Source organism: Propithecus coquereli, unplaced genomic scaffold, assembly GCF_000956105.1.
Source record: "Propithecus coquereli isolate 6110/MARCELLA unplaced genomic scaffold, Pcoq_1.0 Scaffold416, whole genome shotgun sequence".
In the NCBI taxonomy this organism is placed as follows: domain Eukaryota; kingdom Metazoa; phylum Chordata; class Mammalia; order Primates; family Indriidae; genus Propithecus; species Propithecus coquereli.
Window position 1 is genome coordinate 2,651,243 of NW_012149908.1, and position 18,699 is coordinate 2,669,941.

The window sequence follows — 18,699 nt, forward strand, 5'->3', positions numbered from 1 at the left end:
ATATACAGAAATTTTGACCAATAATTTCTAAAACAAACAAATTGGAAGTGCTATAGGGTTGGGTAGCTTCAAAGTTCATAAGAAAATCTTCTAGGTAGGAATGACTTATTGATAAATGAAGGAAATAGTATCTTTGGACAGAGATTGGCTTTGGATTAGTTTGGAAAGAGATGATTTAGCAAGATATTGTGGTTATCTATTGTTTCAAAGCTTAGTGGCTTTAAACAAAAGCCATTTTATTTGCTTGTAAGTCTGGATCAGCATTTTCTACTGGGCTCAGTGCAACTGATTGTTCTGCTGGTCTGTTTTGGGGTCACTCAATCAAATGGGTACTGCCCTAGGTTGTTCAGTTGAATCTGGATGGTCTATGATGGTCTCACTCACTTGACTGGTGTTGCTGCTGACTTTTGTCTGGGCTTCTCTCTCTCTCTCTGGTTTTTCATCTTCAGGGAGACTAGCCTGGGCTGCTTCACGTGGTGGTCTCAGGGGTCCAAGAGAGCAAGAGCAGAAGATCAGAAGTTGCAGGGCACCTTGAGGGAATGAAGTTGAAGCAACTTCTTTCTATTGGTCAAAGCAAGTCACAAGGCCAGGATTTAAGGGGTGGGGAAAGATCCCTTCACCTGTTGATGGGATGAAAAGAAAGTCACAATGCAAACGCTGTTTGTACAGGACTGTGGAGAATTATTTAGCCATATTGGCAAATAAGTTACCACATAGGATAGGGGCTAGGGCAACGAATATTTAGGTAATACAGTCTACTAATAAAATTTAAAATAGAAGAGTTATATCATGAAGAAGTAGGGAAGAAGACTCCAAACAGTTCAAGATGCAAATAGGAAAGACTCAAGAAAGTCTAAGTTTAAAAAAATATATATATGTGCATGTTTTTGGAATAGAAAAATGTGAAGAATTCTTACCTAATGGCTTTTTGATATAACTAGTATGTAGAAATACACTGTGAATTAAAAGGTAGAACTTAGGAAATACAGCGAAGAGAAAAGTAAAATGATTCTTGTATCCTGGGGTGTCCAATTTATGGATTCTTGGGGTTAGATGGTTTGCTATAGAGGAGGGAAAACAAAAGAACATATAGAAGTGAGAATTCTAATATGTGAATTTTAAAAATTGTTATGAACTTAGAAATGAATATCAGTTTGATATGCATCTTTATGTAATAGTCACTGAACATTAGTATTGCCAATGTTTTCCACAATTTAAACTTTTATCGCAAATTCCCATGTTTCCTATCTGGATAAATATTTGGGGAAAAAAACACGAAATTATAGTTGGTGAGGATTCTGGGAAGATAGCAAGCTAAAGTAGCTTGCACTCCTGCTCCTCTCAAGTCTACTCTGTCTTCCTCTCTTCTGACCCAGACCACTCCTGGAGTCCTGAGTGCAGGTGAAACCCCAAGCTTTGTGGAAGTTGAGGGTGGGGAGTGGGGAGCAGATGGGAGCTTTCTTCCTGGGCTGGGCTGGCACTGAGGGCTGGCATCAGATCAGTCCTATGGGAGGATCAGAATGCATTGGATACTCTGAGGAGCTTCACCTCCAGAGGTTGGGGAACTCCTGGGAGGAAAACTGAAAATTGCCATCACCCCATTGTGTATGTGAGCGTGTTCCACAAGAGACCAAGGAGAAAATCAGCAGTTGGATTGAATCCTTCCTATCTCTGAGGCTGTGGAGAAGAAAGTCTTCTGTTGTCCTGGTAGGGCCCTAGCAGCCTACCTGCTGTTGCACTGCTGGGTCACAGGAGCAGAGACCAAGGTGCTCCCCACCACTCATAGAACTGCAGCCACATGGGTGCTGAACCCCCATGATGTAACAAAGAAAGATGATGGCTCCACAGCCAGAGAAGACAGTCCATAGGAACAGATAGAACCCATGCTTAATGCGATCGAGCAGCAGCCAGAGACAGATGACAACCTGACAAAAAATAGAAAGAGTACATTAGGAGATGTAAATGCAGCACAAGAAGACTTTCTAGGGATGAAACGCATAATTTTCTAATCAAACATTTTAGTAAATGAATTGAAGGAAATGATGATCATTCTTGAGACTTGAATTGGTAGCCTAGTTGGTCAAGTGGAAGACTCTGAAAGCACAGAACAGAGATACAAAGGGATGGAAATCACAAGAGAAAATAGATCCAGGAAAAATATAACATGTGAGTAATGGGAGAGCCAGAAGGAGAAAAAGGAACAGATGGAGGAAAGACAATAATTAAATAAATATAAGAAACAAATTTTCTGAGCTTAAAAATCAGGACTTGAATCTGTAAATTCAAATGGCTCATCAAGTTCCAGGCAAGATTTGTGGAAAAAAGATACCTATGCGAATATAGGAAAAGTTCTTGAACTCTGAAGCATAAGAGGCAAAAATCATAGAAGCTTCTAGACAGAAAGAACAAATTACCTACCATGAAGAAGTGTCAGACCAGCAGCAAATTTCTCATCTGTGACACAAGAAATTGAAGATAATGGAGTAACTTCTGTAGACCATGCAGAGAAAAAGCCAGCAGCCTGGAAACCCCATGCTTAGCCAAACTACCATTTCCCTGACAAGGAGAAAGAAATTTATTACTGTGTAATTCGGAGATACCATCACCCATTTTCTGATTAAAATACTCAAGAAAATGGAATCAAACAAAAAGTAACAAGTTAACTAGAAACACAGATCTTGAGATGAGGGAAGATAATAGAAGGGAAATTTTTAATCAATCAATCATCAATTAATTAATTCTTTTGAGACAGAGTCTTGATCTGTCACCCTGGGTAGAGTACAGTGCTATCATCATAGCTCACTGCAACATCAAACTCCTGGGCTTAAGTGATCCTCCTGCCTCAGCGTCCCAAGTAGCTGGGACTACAGGTGTGTGCCATGACACCCGGCTAATTTTTCTATTTTTAGTAGAGACTGGGTCTTGCTCTTGCTCAGGCTGGTCTTAAACTTCTGAGCTCAAGCCATCATCCCGCCTTGGCCTCCCAGAGTGCTAGAATTACGGGTGTGAGCCACTGTGCCCAGCTGGAATTTTTAAAATTTAATCAGTTAACTCAAGTGAGAAGGAAAGAATGATTTCGAATATAATAGTCTTTATATTAAATGTGAACAAACTGAGAAAATTCACAAATTTAAAAAAATTCATTAAATGTCTTAATGGGATAATTGTGAGACTGAGTTAAAAAGCAAAACCTAGTAATGTGTTGTTTACAAGAAACACTTGAAGCAAAGTGATCGAAGATGAAAACAAAAGGATAGACAATCATCCCAGGAAAATTTAAAGAGTTAGTTGAACTAGCAATGTTAGGTTTAGACAAGGTGGTATTTAAATTAAAGGCATAAAAAGGATAAGAAAGACATTATATAATGATAAAAAAAGAGGCAGAATTTTTTAGGATAAAGCTATATATGTAAAATAACATAGCTACTAAATCTGTAAAACAGAACTGTTAGAAATGAAAATAATAGTTATGGTGAGATACTTTAATAAACCTCTCTCACTTGTTTCAACCTGTTATAACCTTGCACATACCTTGAAGATAGAGAAATTGAATAAATAAAAAAGTCAATTTAGTAAGTATGCTAGAACTTTACATCCCTTGAATATAGAATATTCTTTTTGGGCTACTTAGAAAAATTGATCATATAAAAAGCACCTTAGTAAATTCAAAGGAAAAGATATATTTATAGATTTTGGTTCTCTGATCATAATCCATTAATGTTAGAAATAAATAACAGAAGGTAATAAGAAAGAAATTTTATTATTTAGAAATCAAAAGTCAAGTTGCAAACTATCTAGAAATCAATAATAGGAACACAATCTATTCTACAATCTAAGGGACAGAGTGAAAGCTGTAGCCAGGGGAAAGTTTACAGCCTTTAGATATTTTCATTATTTAAGAATAATGACAAAGTGTACTCTTAATGTGAAATGGGGAAAAACAAAACAATATGACCTAAAATAAATTAGAAAGCAGGAATAATAAAGATACAAGTTGAACTTAATGAAATAAAAAATGATAGAAAGGATAAATATATATAATAGCTGGTTCTTTGAAAAGTGCAATAAAATAGATATAAGAATTTGTGTGTCTGATTAGGAAACTATTATAATAAAGAGTAAAAAACATGGAAGACTAGGATTGAGAAAAGGATCATAATCAGAGCTACAGGGATGATGCAAAGAAGATAACAAAGACAACAAAGATAGAATTCATTCAGCTCTCTAGCAATGAATTTGAGAAACCAAAAGAAATGGATTTTTTTCTTTGCTAAATGTAAACGTCCAAATTTGACTAAGGGAGAAATGGAAAATTTGAATAGGACGGTGACCACAGAAGAGATGGAAAAGTGATTAAAGACCTACCACTGAAAATGGCAGTGGGATCATATGGAATTACAGCTGAGTATCATGTAGCTTTTAAAGAACACATAATTGTATCATTATTTAAACTGTTCTAGAAGAAGATGAAAAGCTCCTGATTCATTTACAAAATAAACATACATTTAATACCAAAACCTGACAGAGCACAAAAAAGTCTAGAAACCAATTTAATTTTGAATATGGATGTAAAAATTCTAAATAAAATGTTAGCAGGTAGAACCCATCAGTGTATTTGAGGACCCAATTATGACCAGATAGGGTTTATTTCAAGAATACAAAAGAGAACATCTATCAGTGCAGTCTATTACATGATCAAATTAAAGGTAGAAAACCGTATGATCACATCAATAGATGCTAAAATTAATAAAATGTATAAGTACTACTAATGAAAACTATAAGAGGAGAAAGAATGGAAAGAAACTGCTTAGACTGGCAGACTGACAAAAACTTAAAAATTCAATAACTATTGATGTTATGGGAGGAAAAATACTCATTACCAGTTGAAGTATGTATTATAGCCATTTTGGAAAGCAATCTGGCAACATAGGTTAGAAACAATATCTATTTGATCCAGGAATTCTACTCTTTATTCTCTTAAAGAAATAAACCATCCACATGTAAGGATATGTATTACGAGGTTGTGTTTTACAGTATTGTTTGTGTCGGGGAAATATGGAGACAAAAGAATGCCCACCAGGAGAGGAATGGTTGGATATATTACAATACATCCAAATGGTGAAATATGCAGCCATTATAAAAGGAATTTAGGGCTATATCAGTTGAACTGCGAGACTTTAATGAGCCATTATTGAGTAGGAAAAGCACGATGCAGAAAACTGGGTATGATAAACTACTTAATAAAAAAAATAGAAAAGGATTGTTTATTTGTGTCTTTACAATTAAATGAACATGGAGAAATACAGATGTTCTTCGATTTATGATGGGGGTTGTGCCTGAAACCTATTGGAAGTTGAAAATACTGTAAGTTGAAAATACATTTAGTACACCTAACCTGCTGAACCTCATAGCTTAGCCTAGCCTACTTTAACTGTGCTTGGGACACTTACGTTAGCTTATGGTTGGGCAAAATCATCTAACACTCTGAAGCGTTGAGTATCTCATGTAACTTATGGAATACTGAAAGTCAAAAACAGAATGGTTTTATAGGTACTCGAAATACAGATTCTACTGGATGCATACCATTGTAAAGTCGAAAAATCATAAATTGAAACATTGTAAGCTGGGAACTATCTGTATGTAGAAGAAAACATACCAGGTAGTTAATGTGGGTTCCTGGGGCAGGGGACAGGCAGGAGGGGTGACATTTGGGCTGATACCGGTGGCAGAGAAACGAATCAAATGAAAAAGAACACACACGTCACTAATAAATAATATGTATGATGACTTCTGTATGTGTACATGAATGGGTGTGTGTGTGTGCATGCTCGTGCATACATGTGCAAATGAAATCTTAAAGGTAGGGAATGCCTATTGCCTTTTGTTCAATTATTTATTTATAATTTCTGTAGTACTAAGTAAAAACAATAAATTCTCAAAGCCCACAGCATGGTAACTGTATTATGGCTCTTTGGGTTGTGACAGAAATCTGATCAAAAACCAGCATAAGCAAAAAAGGGGGGTTTATTGGCTCACAGAAGCCTTTACAAGCCATTGGACCTAGAAACTCGGTTAAGGTGTCATCAGCATGGCTCTGTTTTTTTGCCTCTGCCTGCATCTTTGTCTCCCACTTTCCTTTACTTCTCTTTATATTTTTGGCTTTATTCTCTCTTATCCTCCCTTTTGATGGCATGGCAGTTCCTTGAGACACCTTTTCCTGGTTCTGTGCCCTCTCCCCTGGTCCATGGCGTATCCTCTCTTCCCCTAGCTTCAAATAAAAAAAGTTCTAGGCAGGAGCTTTGAGAGGACTGATTTGGGTCACATGCCCATTAGACTAATCTCTGTGAGCAGGGGAACACTGGACTCCTGTCATCAGCCAGGCCTGGGTCCCAAGTCCCCAGCTTGGGACAGAAGGAAGGTACTGCGTTAGCGCAGCCCAACTGCAGTTGCATAACTCGAGTGAGTGGGGAGCAGGCCCCAGGAAGCGGGGCAGCTGGGAGCGGGGAGCAGCGTGATCTAAAGGAGATAAAAAGATCCTAGGTAGACGGAAACAACAGATGTCCACTGGAGGGACTTTGCTTCAAAATACGAGCCAAGTTTGCATCTGCACTGTCAAGGGAATTAAGTAGCAGAGTAAAGGGGATTTGAGTCAAATAGTAAGAGGTGTACATTTAGGGCCGTGAACATAATCATTTGTCTCATAGTCCAGGAGCTTAAGTTGATTTATGAGAATTACAGTAGGTAATTATCCATTTGTGTAGTCTTACCCCCAGATGATTTATAAAAGAATTAAAGACTGTGAACTGGTTGGTAAGGAATGCCAGCTTCATATATGTATTTTTCTAGGAAAAGAAACCTGTTTATATTTATTTTGAAGGCAATTTTAGGGTACCAGATTCTTTGCCCAGTGCCTGGTGAGACATACTTTTAACACCTCTTGTTCTCACCAAGGTATGCTCCAAATTTGATCATCCCAGAGATTCAATCCATTTTTCCCTTTTATTGATATATAATAATTTACATATTTATGAGACACAAGTGAGTGCTTGTTACATGCAAAGGAACGTATAATAATCAAGTCAGGGTAATTGGGTTATTCAACACCTTGGGCGTTTGTCATTTTTAAGTATTGATACCATTTCAAGTCCTCTCTTGTAGTTGCTTTGAAACATATATATTAGGAATATTTTTGCTAAGTACAGGCACCCTAGTCTGCTATCAAACATTAGAACTTATTTCTTCTGTGTGTTTGTACCCATAACCAATCTTTCTTCACCGCTAGTTTCCCCCCCGACACCCTTCCCAGACTCTGGTATCTATCATTCTATTCTGTATGTGCATGAGATCAAGTTTTTTAGCCCCCACATATGAGTGAGAACACGTGGTATTTGTCTTTCTGTGGCTGGCTTATTTCACCTAATACAATGATCTCTATTTCTATCCATGTTGTTGGAAATGACATTATTTAATTCTTTTTTATGGCCAAATAGTATTCCATTGTGTATAGATACCACATTTTCTTTATCCATTTGTTTGTTGATGGGCATTTAGGTTGATTCTGTATCTTGGCTATTGTGAATGGTGCTGCTATAAACATGCGATTGCAGGTATCCGTTTAATATACTGATTTCTTTTCCTTTGGATAGATACCCAGTAGTGGGATTGCTGGGTCATATTGTATTTGTATTTTTAGTTTTCTGAGAAATCTCCATACTGTTTTCCATAGTGGTTGGACTAATTTACATTCCTGCCAACAGTATTGATTTATATTAATGCCTGGTTAGTAAGATGATAGATAAGTGACTGATATTTTAACTTTGTGAAACAAATTGATGGACTTACCTACAGATTGCATAGAAAAAGTAAGCCGATTTAAAATACCCATTGGTAGAAAAATCTGTGAATTTTGTATGTAGAAAGATCTGTATCTATAAAAATAGCCAAAATATTTAGTCATAGATTTCTTGTTTTCTTTTGTAACATTTTTTACTGTGAAAGATAACACTAGAGTAGAAAACAGTACATGCGATGGTAGACCACAAAGTGAGCACTCATGAGGACCACCCAGCTCAAGAAAGGGAACATTGTCAGCCCCTCTGCGGGCTGTGTGGAGCTGTGCCGGCACTGCCCCTCCGTCCCCTCAAAGGCATTTGCTGTCCTGACTTGTAAGCTAATCACTTCCAGGCTTTTCTTCAGAGCTTTACCACTTAGGCTTGCATTCCTAAACAGTCTAGCTTAGCTTTGCCTGCTTTTTGAATGTCATACAAATGGACTCAGATTGTGTGTGCTCTTTTGGGTCTGGCTTCTTTCTCTCAGCGTCACAATGGTCGTCCACAGCTTTTGACAGCAGTGAAGGCAGGGTGGCAATGGGCCGGAATGAGTATCTCTTAGAGGAGCAAATAAAACTCCAACTACTTGTAGCCCTGTAAAGTTATACATTTTAGGTTATTATTCAAGTTTTTTGAGTAACCTTAGAGTCATAATGAGACAGATAAAAAGAATTTTTTTTTTTTGTAAGAACTCTAGTAGTTGGTAGCCTGGCTTCTCAAAAGGAACAATCGCTAAGCTGTTTTGTGCCATTCCAGAAAGAAATACTTGTGCTGGCTGCGTTTCCAGGGATGTTTCCAGAGCTCAAGGCTGTTTGCCCGTTCTGCCCAGAAGTGCCACTCTTAGAGGCAGGACTCGATGAAGGCTTTCCGGCTGATGGAGTGGGTTTGCGAGAGTCGGCCTTGGAATTAGAGTAGGTATCTTTTTTATTGGATATTTGAACATTTAGTATTTTCTTTGCGTGTCACCAAGAAGTTCCCTGTATGAATTTTTATAAATATAAACATGATCACGTAACGCTGTATCTCAACATATTCAAAGGTCTGATAGAATATTTCTGTGACAAAAGCTTTGCTTTGAATAATAGCTCAAAATTGTCAAGCAAATAAATTAAGTTCACAGAATTATCAGCTAGAAATTGTGGCTGGCCCAATGTAGAATGTTCCTGCTACTCTTCTAATGGTTGGAACCTTGGTACAGAGAGTGTGAATGTGACCAGCTGACTGTCAGATGCTGACAATATAATGTATTCTCATACATAAACCTTTTATTGGTGTTTATATTTGTCTACTCTAGCTTTCTGTGTGTTTAGATGTAATTTTGCTTAGTTATGCTCGTTGGATGTTTTACTTTCTCTTTTCTTGATGTCTTTGTGTATGTGTTTATGTACTATCTTTTCCTCTTTCACCTGACTCCACATACCTCAGTCCTTTCTGTGGCAATGGGGCAATTGCTTCTGCCAATCCGCCTATTATTATCTGCTTCGGTACACCTGGATTTGGGAGGGCATGAAAGCTGGATGGGAAGGTGGCTGCAAAGAGAACATGACGTGTTCTGTTTGGATGCACCAGTGGTCTGTGTTGGCTCTCGGGGGCTGTCGAAGAGCACTGTATTCAGCAGGGAGTGAATGGGAGCTGCCCAGGGCTAGGGACCATTCTGTGAAGGCAGCTGGGACTGGGAGTGGTGGCCAGGGTAGAACACCTTCTTGTTCTTTGGCCATGATCCTGATGGTGTCCATCCCATAGAAGGGAAGAAATACCAGCTTTGTGGAACTGTGGGCAAGACGCAGTCACGTTTTGCAGTGACGTGGGCGTGCACATCCTGAACAGGATCGGGGTCAGGATGAGGAAAAGTATTAGGGCACATGGAAGGAACGCAGTAGAAGAGTTGATGTTTGTGTCTGTAAATCTTTTTGTGTGTGAGACTAGATACAGAGAGTGGTTCCTGGGAGCAGTTTTGAAATACAGGCATTCATGTACAGTAAACTCTATTTTTAAAACCCCTACCTACATTTCTTGGCTTGTCACCAAAGATTCTATTGATTGACTTCCTTTTGCTACCAAGTATCCATCTTGCCACCAATACCATTATGCATTCTTGTAGAACAGGAAGTAAATTAAAAAATTAAAGTCATAAATAAAAAGGAAGATAATATGTATTTACAAGTCAGCTATTCATGATTTTTAAAATTATCCAAGTTTGGCTACTCACTGTCTTTTCACTGTTAATGCAGTAAGATCCACAGCAAATTATAATTGCTAGCATAGTTCCACTATGCTTCTCAGAACTGCTGTGACAGCTTTCTGCTATTATTGCTTGGGGGTGTGCTTGGAAATTCAAATACATATTGATATTTATTCTAAGCAAAACACAATTGAAGATGAATCTACTACCAAAAATACCACATACATTAAAGCTAAATAAAAATGATTTCCTATATTTCTGCTCCCTTCCAATAGTACTGATAATTGAGAACTGTGTGTATGAAATCAACCTTCAGCCATTTGTCTGAAGCTGGTAGTAGCCAATAATAGTAATATTAAGGACTGTAGATTCTATTACACTTTCTGTTTCCTACAGAAAGAGAGTTTACATGAAATAAAGTGAGTGAGTAGGTGAACACTGAGTATTTCTTGATAGCCATGCATGAATGATTGATTCTTCACGTCTGGATATGTAACTGTGTAACTGATATCTGTGTTTGCTTCCCTTCCTTGGGAATTAGACTTGACTTGCTTATAATGCCGGTATATTGGGTGTTAGAAGCTTCATTTGTCCTTGAGTGAATGTATATGTACAGCAATGGTTTTCAGGATGAGTATTGAAACAGAAAGTTTGAAATTAAATAGTCAAACAAAGGCATTTATGTAACAAATTTCTTTACACTGAGAAGGTGAGAACAGTTTGCACTACTTAAATGTGCTCTCATCTCTATCAGAGCTCTCTGAAAACACATTTTTAACATTTACCCTTAAGATTCCCTTCTTTTATGTGTTCCTAAGCACTATTGAGGGTATTTAGACACCTGATATTTATACCAGCAATATTCTGAATTAGTCTACTATTTCTGATCATGTCCCATTCTATTTTGAAAGAGGTCAGAATTTGTTACGAGTTTCAGCGTGAAAACCTCTTGTATCTAGACTAAAGCATGCACTAGAGCACATAGCTAGCTCTATAGTGTACTTTACACCCATTAGGATTCTCAATTCCTTCCTGACTGTCATATATGTGGACTGAAATGGCTAAGGATGAAGATAACACTTTGCTGTCCTGGGAACAGTAATGCGTGAAAAGATGAAGGAGATTTAACCTTTTAAGTCCATTGCTTCTAATTCTTGAAGCTCAGAAAATTCCATAAAGCACTTTTCAGAAACACCTTTTCCATGAACTGTTCATTATAGAATCTCTTTTTTTCTTTACAGACCCTTCATATGGCCTTTATAAACATGCGTTTGAGACAAGCGTTTTGTGCAGAAGCCGAAAATGCCTGGAAGATTTCTTGTTTCTCTCACTACTTTTCCAGCCTTTTTGCATCTCTGCCTGATTTGGATGATATGATATTCAGAGGGGCACCTTAATCGAAGCCGTTCCTCAACAAGACACATCTGGCAGAAGATAGTACGTGTAATTCAAGATGGCCAGCCAGCCACCCGAAGACGCTGCGGAGTCTCAGGTCTCTGATGAGCTCGAGTGCAAGATCTGTTATAACCGATACAATCTGAAACAGAGGAAACCCAAAGTGCTGGAGTGTTGTCACAGGGTTTGTGCCAAATGCCTCTACAAGATCATAGATTTTGGGGACTCCCCACACGGTGTCATCGTCTGTCCTTTCTGCAGGTTTGAGACATGCCTGCCGGATGATGAAGTTAGCAGCCTGCCCGATGACAACAACATCCTCGTAAACTTGACTTGTGGAGGCAAGGGGAGGAAGTGCCTGCCAGAGAACCCCACCGAGCTGCTGCTGACCCCCAAAAGGCTGGCCTCTCTGGTCAGTCCTTCCCACACGTCCTCCAACTGCCTGGTCATCACCATCATGGAGGTGCAGAGAGAGAGCTCCCCATCTCTAAGCTCCACTCCCGTGGTAGAATTCTACAGGCCTGCAAGCTTCGACTCTGTCACCACTGTGTCACACAACTGGACCGTGTGGAACTGCACGTCCCTGCTGTTCCAGACATCTATCCGGGTGTTAGTGTGGTTGCTAGGTCTTCTGTACTTCAGCTCCTTACCCTTGGGGATCTACTTACTGGTATCTAAGAAAGTCACCCTCGGGGTCGTCTTTGTCAGCCTGGTCCCTTCAAGCCTGGTTATTCTTATGGTGTACGGTTTCTGCCAATGTGTTTGTCATGAATTTCTAGACTGTATGGCACCTCCTTAATCAATATGCAAAATAACAAATTTGACACACATTGCCATGTGTGAAGTTAGGTACTTTATAATTTAGTTTCTTTTATGTTCTTTATGATTAGTGTCCATGACATTAACAGAGCCCTTGGCCGTATGTTTGTGGTCCATTTTCCATCAGAATGTTGACTGGACTGGTTTTCCTGTATGCTGGAAGCAAAAATGTTCTTTTCTACTTAGGGCTTAGAAAGAAGCAAAACTGTGTAAACTCAGCCTTCATGGAGCACTGACAGCTGTGAGTCTTCTCAGAGCAAGGGCAAGATGTCACTTGGCACTGGCAGCCAGACAGCAGGGGTGTGGTGTGTGTTGTAGTACAGGTCGCTGTGGAAAGTTAGGAATGAACTGATTCCCTTTTTCAGAATCATGGCTGTTCTACGATGGCAGGTGGACACGAGAGGACAGTTGCTCTGAGACACATCCATTTGCAAAGCGCGCACGCTTGCGCCCCGCCCCCGTTAGTCCTAGCGTTGGGTCCCCCTGGAATCATCTTTCGGTGTTTTCTCTCAAGTTAATGTGTCTCTCTGTGGTCCGCTGTGCCCATTGAGATGCCTGTTCCCTCTGCACGTTCTTTCTTGCTAAGGGGACGCTATTCCCTTGTGTGGTTTCAGCTGAATATCTGTTTTGCCACGTTACTAGGGATAATGAAAACATCGAGGAGTTTCCATGGCAGAATATGGCCATTTGTCTTTGAGACTTACCCTTTCCTCATGTTTATTTTCCTGTCTCCTCAGCCTTCTCTGAGAACAACTGAGGAGAATGAACTTCTCGTAGAACAGTTTTTATTCATGGAAACTTTCATTTGAGTCTTTCCTTAAAACGTTTTAGTTTTTTTTTCTTTTTAGCCACGTTGCTCAATAAGCCCCACCCCTTATCCTCAATGAGGTTCTATTTTAATTAATTGCTAGAGGCCCGGTGCGGTGGCTCACGCCTGTAATCCTAGCACTCTGGGAGGCCGAGGCGGGCGGATTGTTTGAGCTCAGGAGTTAGAAACCAGCCTGAGCAAGAGCGAGACCCCGTCTCTACTAAAAATAGAAAGAAATTAATTGGACAACTAAAAATATATAGAAAAAATTAGCCGGGCACGGTGGCGCATGCCTGTAGTCCCAGCTACTCGGGACGCTGAGGCAGAAGGATCGCTTGAGCCCAGGAGTCTGAGGTTGCTGTGAGCTAGCATGATGCCATGGCACTCTAGCCTAGGCAACACAGTGAGACTCTGTCTCAAAAAAAAAAAAAAAAAAAAACAAAAAAAAAAAATTAGTTGCTAGAAATTTATGAGGACTTTCTTTTTTTCCCATTGCATTTTAAATTCTGTCAGGATTTATTTAATTTAGTCTTAAAACAGTATGGGGCAAATTGTGACAGTGGAAACCCAGAAATAATTAACGAGACACTTTAGCTCACAGTTTGAAGTGCTGAGAACCTAAGTATGTTGCTGTGCTGAGTTATACCAAAATATAATGGTTTGGGTCTACGTGCAAGGCTGTGTTTTTTTGTTTTTTTTTTTTTTGAGACAGAGTCTCACTCTCTTGCCTGGGGCGAGTGCCGTGGCGTCAGCCTAGCTCACAGCAACCTCAAACTCCTGGGCTCAAGCAATCCTACTGTCTCAGCCTCCCGAGTAGCTGGGACCACAGGCATGTGCCACCGTGCCCAGCTAATTTTTTCTACATATATTTTTAGCTGTCCAATTAATTTCTTTCCATTTTTTGGTAGAGACGGGGTCTCGCTCTTGCTCAGGCTGGTCTCAAACTCCTGGGCTCAAGCAATCCTACTGTCTCAGCCTCCCGAGTAGCTGGGACCACAGGCATGTGCCACCGTGCCCAGCTAATTTTTTCTACATATATTTTTAGCTGTCCAATTAATTTCTTTCCATTTTTTGGTAGAGACGGGGTCTCGCTCTTGCTCAGGCTGGTCTCTGAACTCCTGGGTTCAGAACGATCTGCCCGCCTCGGCCTCCCGGAGTGCTAGGATTACAGGCGTGAGCCACTGTGTCCGGCCTAAGGCTGTGTTTTGTAGTGGTCCGGGCAGAGGGGTGGGCAAGAGACACTCGAGCTGATGCCCTGTGTGAAAAGACCCTTCCAGAAAGTAAAATGAGAGGGCTGAGTGCAGCTTAATATGTTGCTGCCCTGTTGTCCTTAAGTTAGTTTTGGAATGGATTCAAGTTCTTACACAATTTTTTTTTCAAATAAAAGCATAAGCCAGGTGACTGGAGTTAATGAACTTCTTTTCATAATGTAGAGGAAGTTGAATGTATATATTTATGAGAAAAATTGTTTAGCAGATTATAGGTTGAGTGAATAGAATGTTCACAGAAACTAAGCAAAAAAAAAAGAAAAAGCATTTTAGTCTCTAAGACCCATTACTGATGATTAACATGAAAATATTTGTAACTTTTAGAAAGGGGCATTACTATGACTACTTTAACTTGTTTGTGATGAAATATTTATTGTGCAATATAGTTTCACTGGGCCAATTCCAATATCCTTATTCAGGGAAAATTGACACTTAACTAGAATAGGAGTTCGATTTTAATTGTGTAACTATTAACTTTGAGAATATGTATGCCCAAGCTAAGTATGATGAGAAAGTATACGTGGGATGTGGTCCAATGAATTTAAACCCCAAGATACAGCTAAATGCATTTATGGTTTCATAAAATCTAGTTTAGATAGCATCGTGAATGCAATTTCCAGAAATCCATTTGTACTTAGAGTAAATATAATGTTTAGGAGATGTTTTGTGGTTTGGATTTATATATTTGTAAGGTTTTTTAAAAATGCTCATTTTGTCTGAAATATGCCATTGAATAAATTGGTGAGGTATCATGAGATTTCTAGAAAGCTCTGGACATGGGTACTATATATTTTGCTTATTGGTATAACATCTGCAGTGCTGAATCTGTGTTTCTGTGTATTGTGGCAGTCTTTTTTTTTTTTAAGTTGTGAGTAAGTTAATTTCGTTTTAAAGAGTTATAAATGTATGACAACAAAAAACTCTTAGTGTTGTTGAATGAAAAGGGACAATGTTTTAATATTTTATTCACTGTGATAATGTTTTGTTTGTCTATTAAATTGTTATTATTTCCAAACTAGAAGTTTGATTTCTCTGACTCATGGTTGAAATTCAGTTATTACTTTGGACCTCTGTTAACTTTAGATAACTGCAAATGTGAACTTTCAGAAACGCTAATGCCTATATCATGTGCACGGAGATTTCAGAACTTTTCAGCAAAGGGCACCTAACCTATCACAACTTTAAAAGGCCCTCATACCTTTTTTTTAAAGCAAGGGAGAAAAATTAGGGGAGATGAAATAAAAATATTGTCTTTATAAATAAATTTTGTGTTTTAATTTGTTGATTTTATTTCCAGGTTTTGCCTAGCTGCTCAATGAAATGGAATTCAGTTTAGCTGGGGAATCATGGTATGGGCAAATTAAAAAAATTACCTGCTATCTAAATATGACCATTGTTAGGCAAAGTAGAAATAATTTGGGAATATATAGTAGTTCTATGCTTATGACAATTAGAGAATTGGCACCATATGTTAAAAGTAATTGTTTCTTTCACTTCTGAAATCTTCACATAGAGAAGCAAAGAATCAGGTTAAAGAAAGCAGTTACCTGTGTTAGTCATAACCTACAGTGTGAATTCATGCTTATCTACGGAGACACCTGAAAGCCATGAGCATTTGCTCAGTTGTAAACAGATACTGGGCTTCAAAGACACCGTGAAGAAAACTCTTAGCATGTCAACCAGGTAGACCCAAAGCCAAAGAAATCCTGGTATTGATAGGCTGATATAAGTTATAAATATGAGCTCTGTGGGTGCTGGGGTACAGATGAGAGGTGCAAACGAGTTAACTTGAGAGTATAATGGAGGGAAGCTATGATTTTATGTGTTTCTGCATTTTTTGTGTTTGCTCTTTTTGCATAGTCTTCTTGGTAGAAAACTACTACTGTGTTACTGCCTTGATTCTTTTGAAACACCACATATTATTCCAGAGCTTCGCTCAAAACCAGTGAGGGTCTTGGTTCAAGGTAAGCTCCCTGCAAGAGTTTAACCATTTGCTCTTGAAGTTTAAGTTTTGTGTGCTTTCCACACCTTTGCCCCTTTGTTACAGGTTTAATGATCTTTACTTCAATACCCTTCATGAAGTTTTACTCCTCTGTGAGGTAGAGGCTTAGTACTGGGTCCTTCCTTACAAGTTTACCTTTGTGTAAAAAAGATTTTAAAAATGTGGATAATTATAGCAAGTGTTGAAATTTGAGTAAATTCCAAGTGAGTCCTAGAGGCAGTACAGTTCAGCCCAATTCCTTATATTATTTAAATCTGTGATATAATCCAAATACTCAGTGTACAGATACTTGTGGTTCTGACATGAAGGTGCTTGAAGCTTTTGAATAAAAAAACCAAAAATTAAATTATGTCCTGAATACTGTGTATACTTAGCAGAGATGTGTGCTAATGTATTTTTAAAAGTTGCTGAACCTTGATGTAATTAAAACATTCAATTAACTAAAACAATTAGTCTGCAAGCATTTTAATTAGGAGTTTATTAGATTTGTAGCATATTAACCCTTTAAATGGAGAGGGTTGGAATGTCATAAGAGAAAAGAATGTGCTGGGACAGTAGGTCATTTTAGATAGTGGTTTTCCCATGAAGTGTAAAGAAAGATACAAGTTTCTTTTTATGTTCAGGTCATTGACCTCAGATAAGAGGTCTGGCCTGGAGACATAGCTTTGGGAGTCTCTGGCATTTTAGTAGCAACTAAAAGTGAGGGGGTAGAGAAATGTTGAACCCAGAGAGAAAAGAGCCAAACGCTGGGCTCTCCTTTGATGCTCAGGGGAGGAGCTGGAGGAGGGACTGCCTTGGAGATCCCAGAGGGGAAGGAACGGAAGCCGGAGGCAGTGCGGTCACTGGAGCCACGGAAAGGAGGTGGGGTGAGGATTATTAGGTGAATGGAAGCAGATTCAGATTGGTTTATGAAAAAAAGGTTCTTCAGGCGTTTTTCATGAAGATTTTCAAAGACACAGGAAAGTTGAAAGAATAGAATAATTATCACTTGTGTACTTTCCATGTAGAGTCAATAGTTAACCTTTTGCTGAATTTGCTTTTTCTCTATCTCTTCCCCCTAAAAATAAAGGACTTCCTCTAATTTGACTAAAGCATCATTATATTATCTCAAACATTTAAAAATACTTTTCTAATATCATTTAATATGTAGCTTTCTCAAATTTTTCTACTTGTTACTAAAATATCTTTTATAGCTTAAAAAAAAAACCCTACTAACAACAATAATCAGAAAAAACAAAAACCAGGGTCTACACAAGCTTCACATGTTGCATTTGGTTGTTATGCATCTTTATTCTGTTATTCTGGAAAAGTCATCCCACCCTGCTTTGCCCACAACATTGAGCGCTTGAGGAAAGTAGGCCAGTTACCTCGTACAGTGTCCCACGTTCTGGATTCATCTGTTTCCTTGTGGTGGTGTGTCACCTGTATTTTCTGTACACTGTAAGTTAGGTCTAGAAGCTAGATTGGATTTGGATTTTGGGCAATAAGTTGTCTTAGTCATCTTTGTATCCCATGAGGAGACAAAAGGAAAGGTTGCCCCATAATTCGAAATCTGCACTCTGATCACTCAGTTAAGGTGGCATCTCCATTCCCCTGTGCAATCAGCAAGTGATCTGTGAGGAGCCATTTTGGATCCATGCAAATATCCTCTTCCTTAGCAATTTTTAGCTGATGCTTTTAACAGCCAATGATGATCCTTGCCTGAACCAACTGGAGATTCTTGTTTTTCCAAAGATTCAGAGTATGTGATTCCTTTTTTTTATTATTATTTCAGGGGTACAAATGTTTGGGTTACGTAAATTGCTTTTGTACCATTTGAGTCAAAGTTATAAGTCTGCCCATCCCCCAGATAGTGTGCATTGTGCTCGTTAGGTGTAAATTTACCTGTCCCCCCTCACCCCAGTATGTGATTCTGAGATAATTAACTTCCCCCTTGATGGAGATTTTCAAGCGAGGATGGTCTCATAACCTCCTGGCAGGCATGTAAAGGAGGAGATGGACTCATAGGGGCCAACACCTGTCTAAAGCCTCAGTAAATCTTAAGATGGGAATGCATCATAACAGCCATCCCATTATTGAAGGAATAAACTGAAATGGAAATAACCTTTTATCTCCTGAGGTACTTTCTATAATCTCAGAGAAGAAAGAAATGCAAACCATCTGTGAAATAACTTTTTTTTTAACCTGTAAATAATTCATGGGGGTCTAGCCTCGAACTTTCCACTTGTGTTTCTTAACCACCCGTCTCAACCAGGCTCTTGCTTAAGTTGCATGAGCGACTCTCTAGTTATCTTCCAAATCATGCTTGGACTACTCGTCATTTCCTTTAAGACTCCATACTGCTTTTCCTCAGTCTTTGTCAGAGCTTCTTGAATTCTTCACTTCAGACAGCTGCA

The 18,699-nt window shown here is 38.8% G+C and overlaps 1 protein-coding gene across 4 annotated transcripts in view; it reads left to right on the forward strand.

Moving 5' to 3' along the window:
* Positions 1-12,319, forward strand: part of RNF182 (ring finger protein 182) — a 48,791-nt gene extending 36,472 nt beyond the window's left edge. For 2 of the 4 annotated variants that reach the window (XM_012653164.1, XM_012653163.1), the window contains exons 2-3: positions 8,586-8,740; positions 11,253-12,319. In XM_012653164.1, the coding sequence (XP_012508618.1) occupies positions 11,465-12,205 (741 nt within the window). In that variant the 5' untranslated portion in view covers positions 8,586-8,740; positions 11,253-11,464 and the 3' untranslated portion in view covers positions 12,206-12,319. Of the gene's footprint in view, positions 1-8,585; positions 8,745-11,252 lie in introns of all 4 variants that reach the window. The other 2 variants (XM_012653167.1, XM_012653166.1) reach the window with 2 other exon arrangements.
* The last annotated feature ends 6,380 nt before the right edge of the window (positions 12,320-18,699 follow it).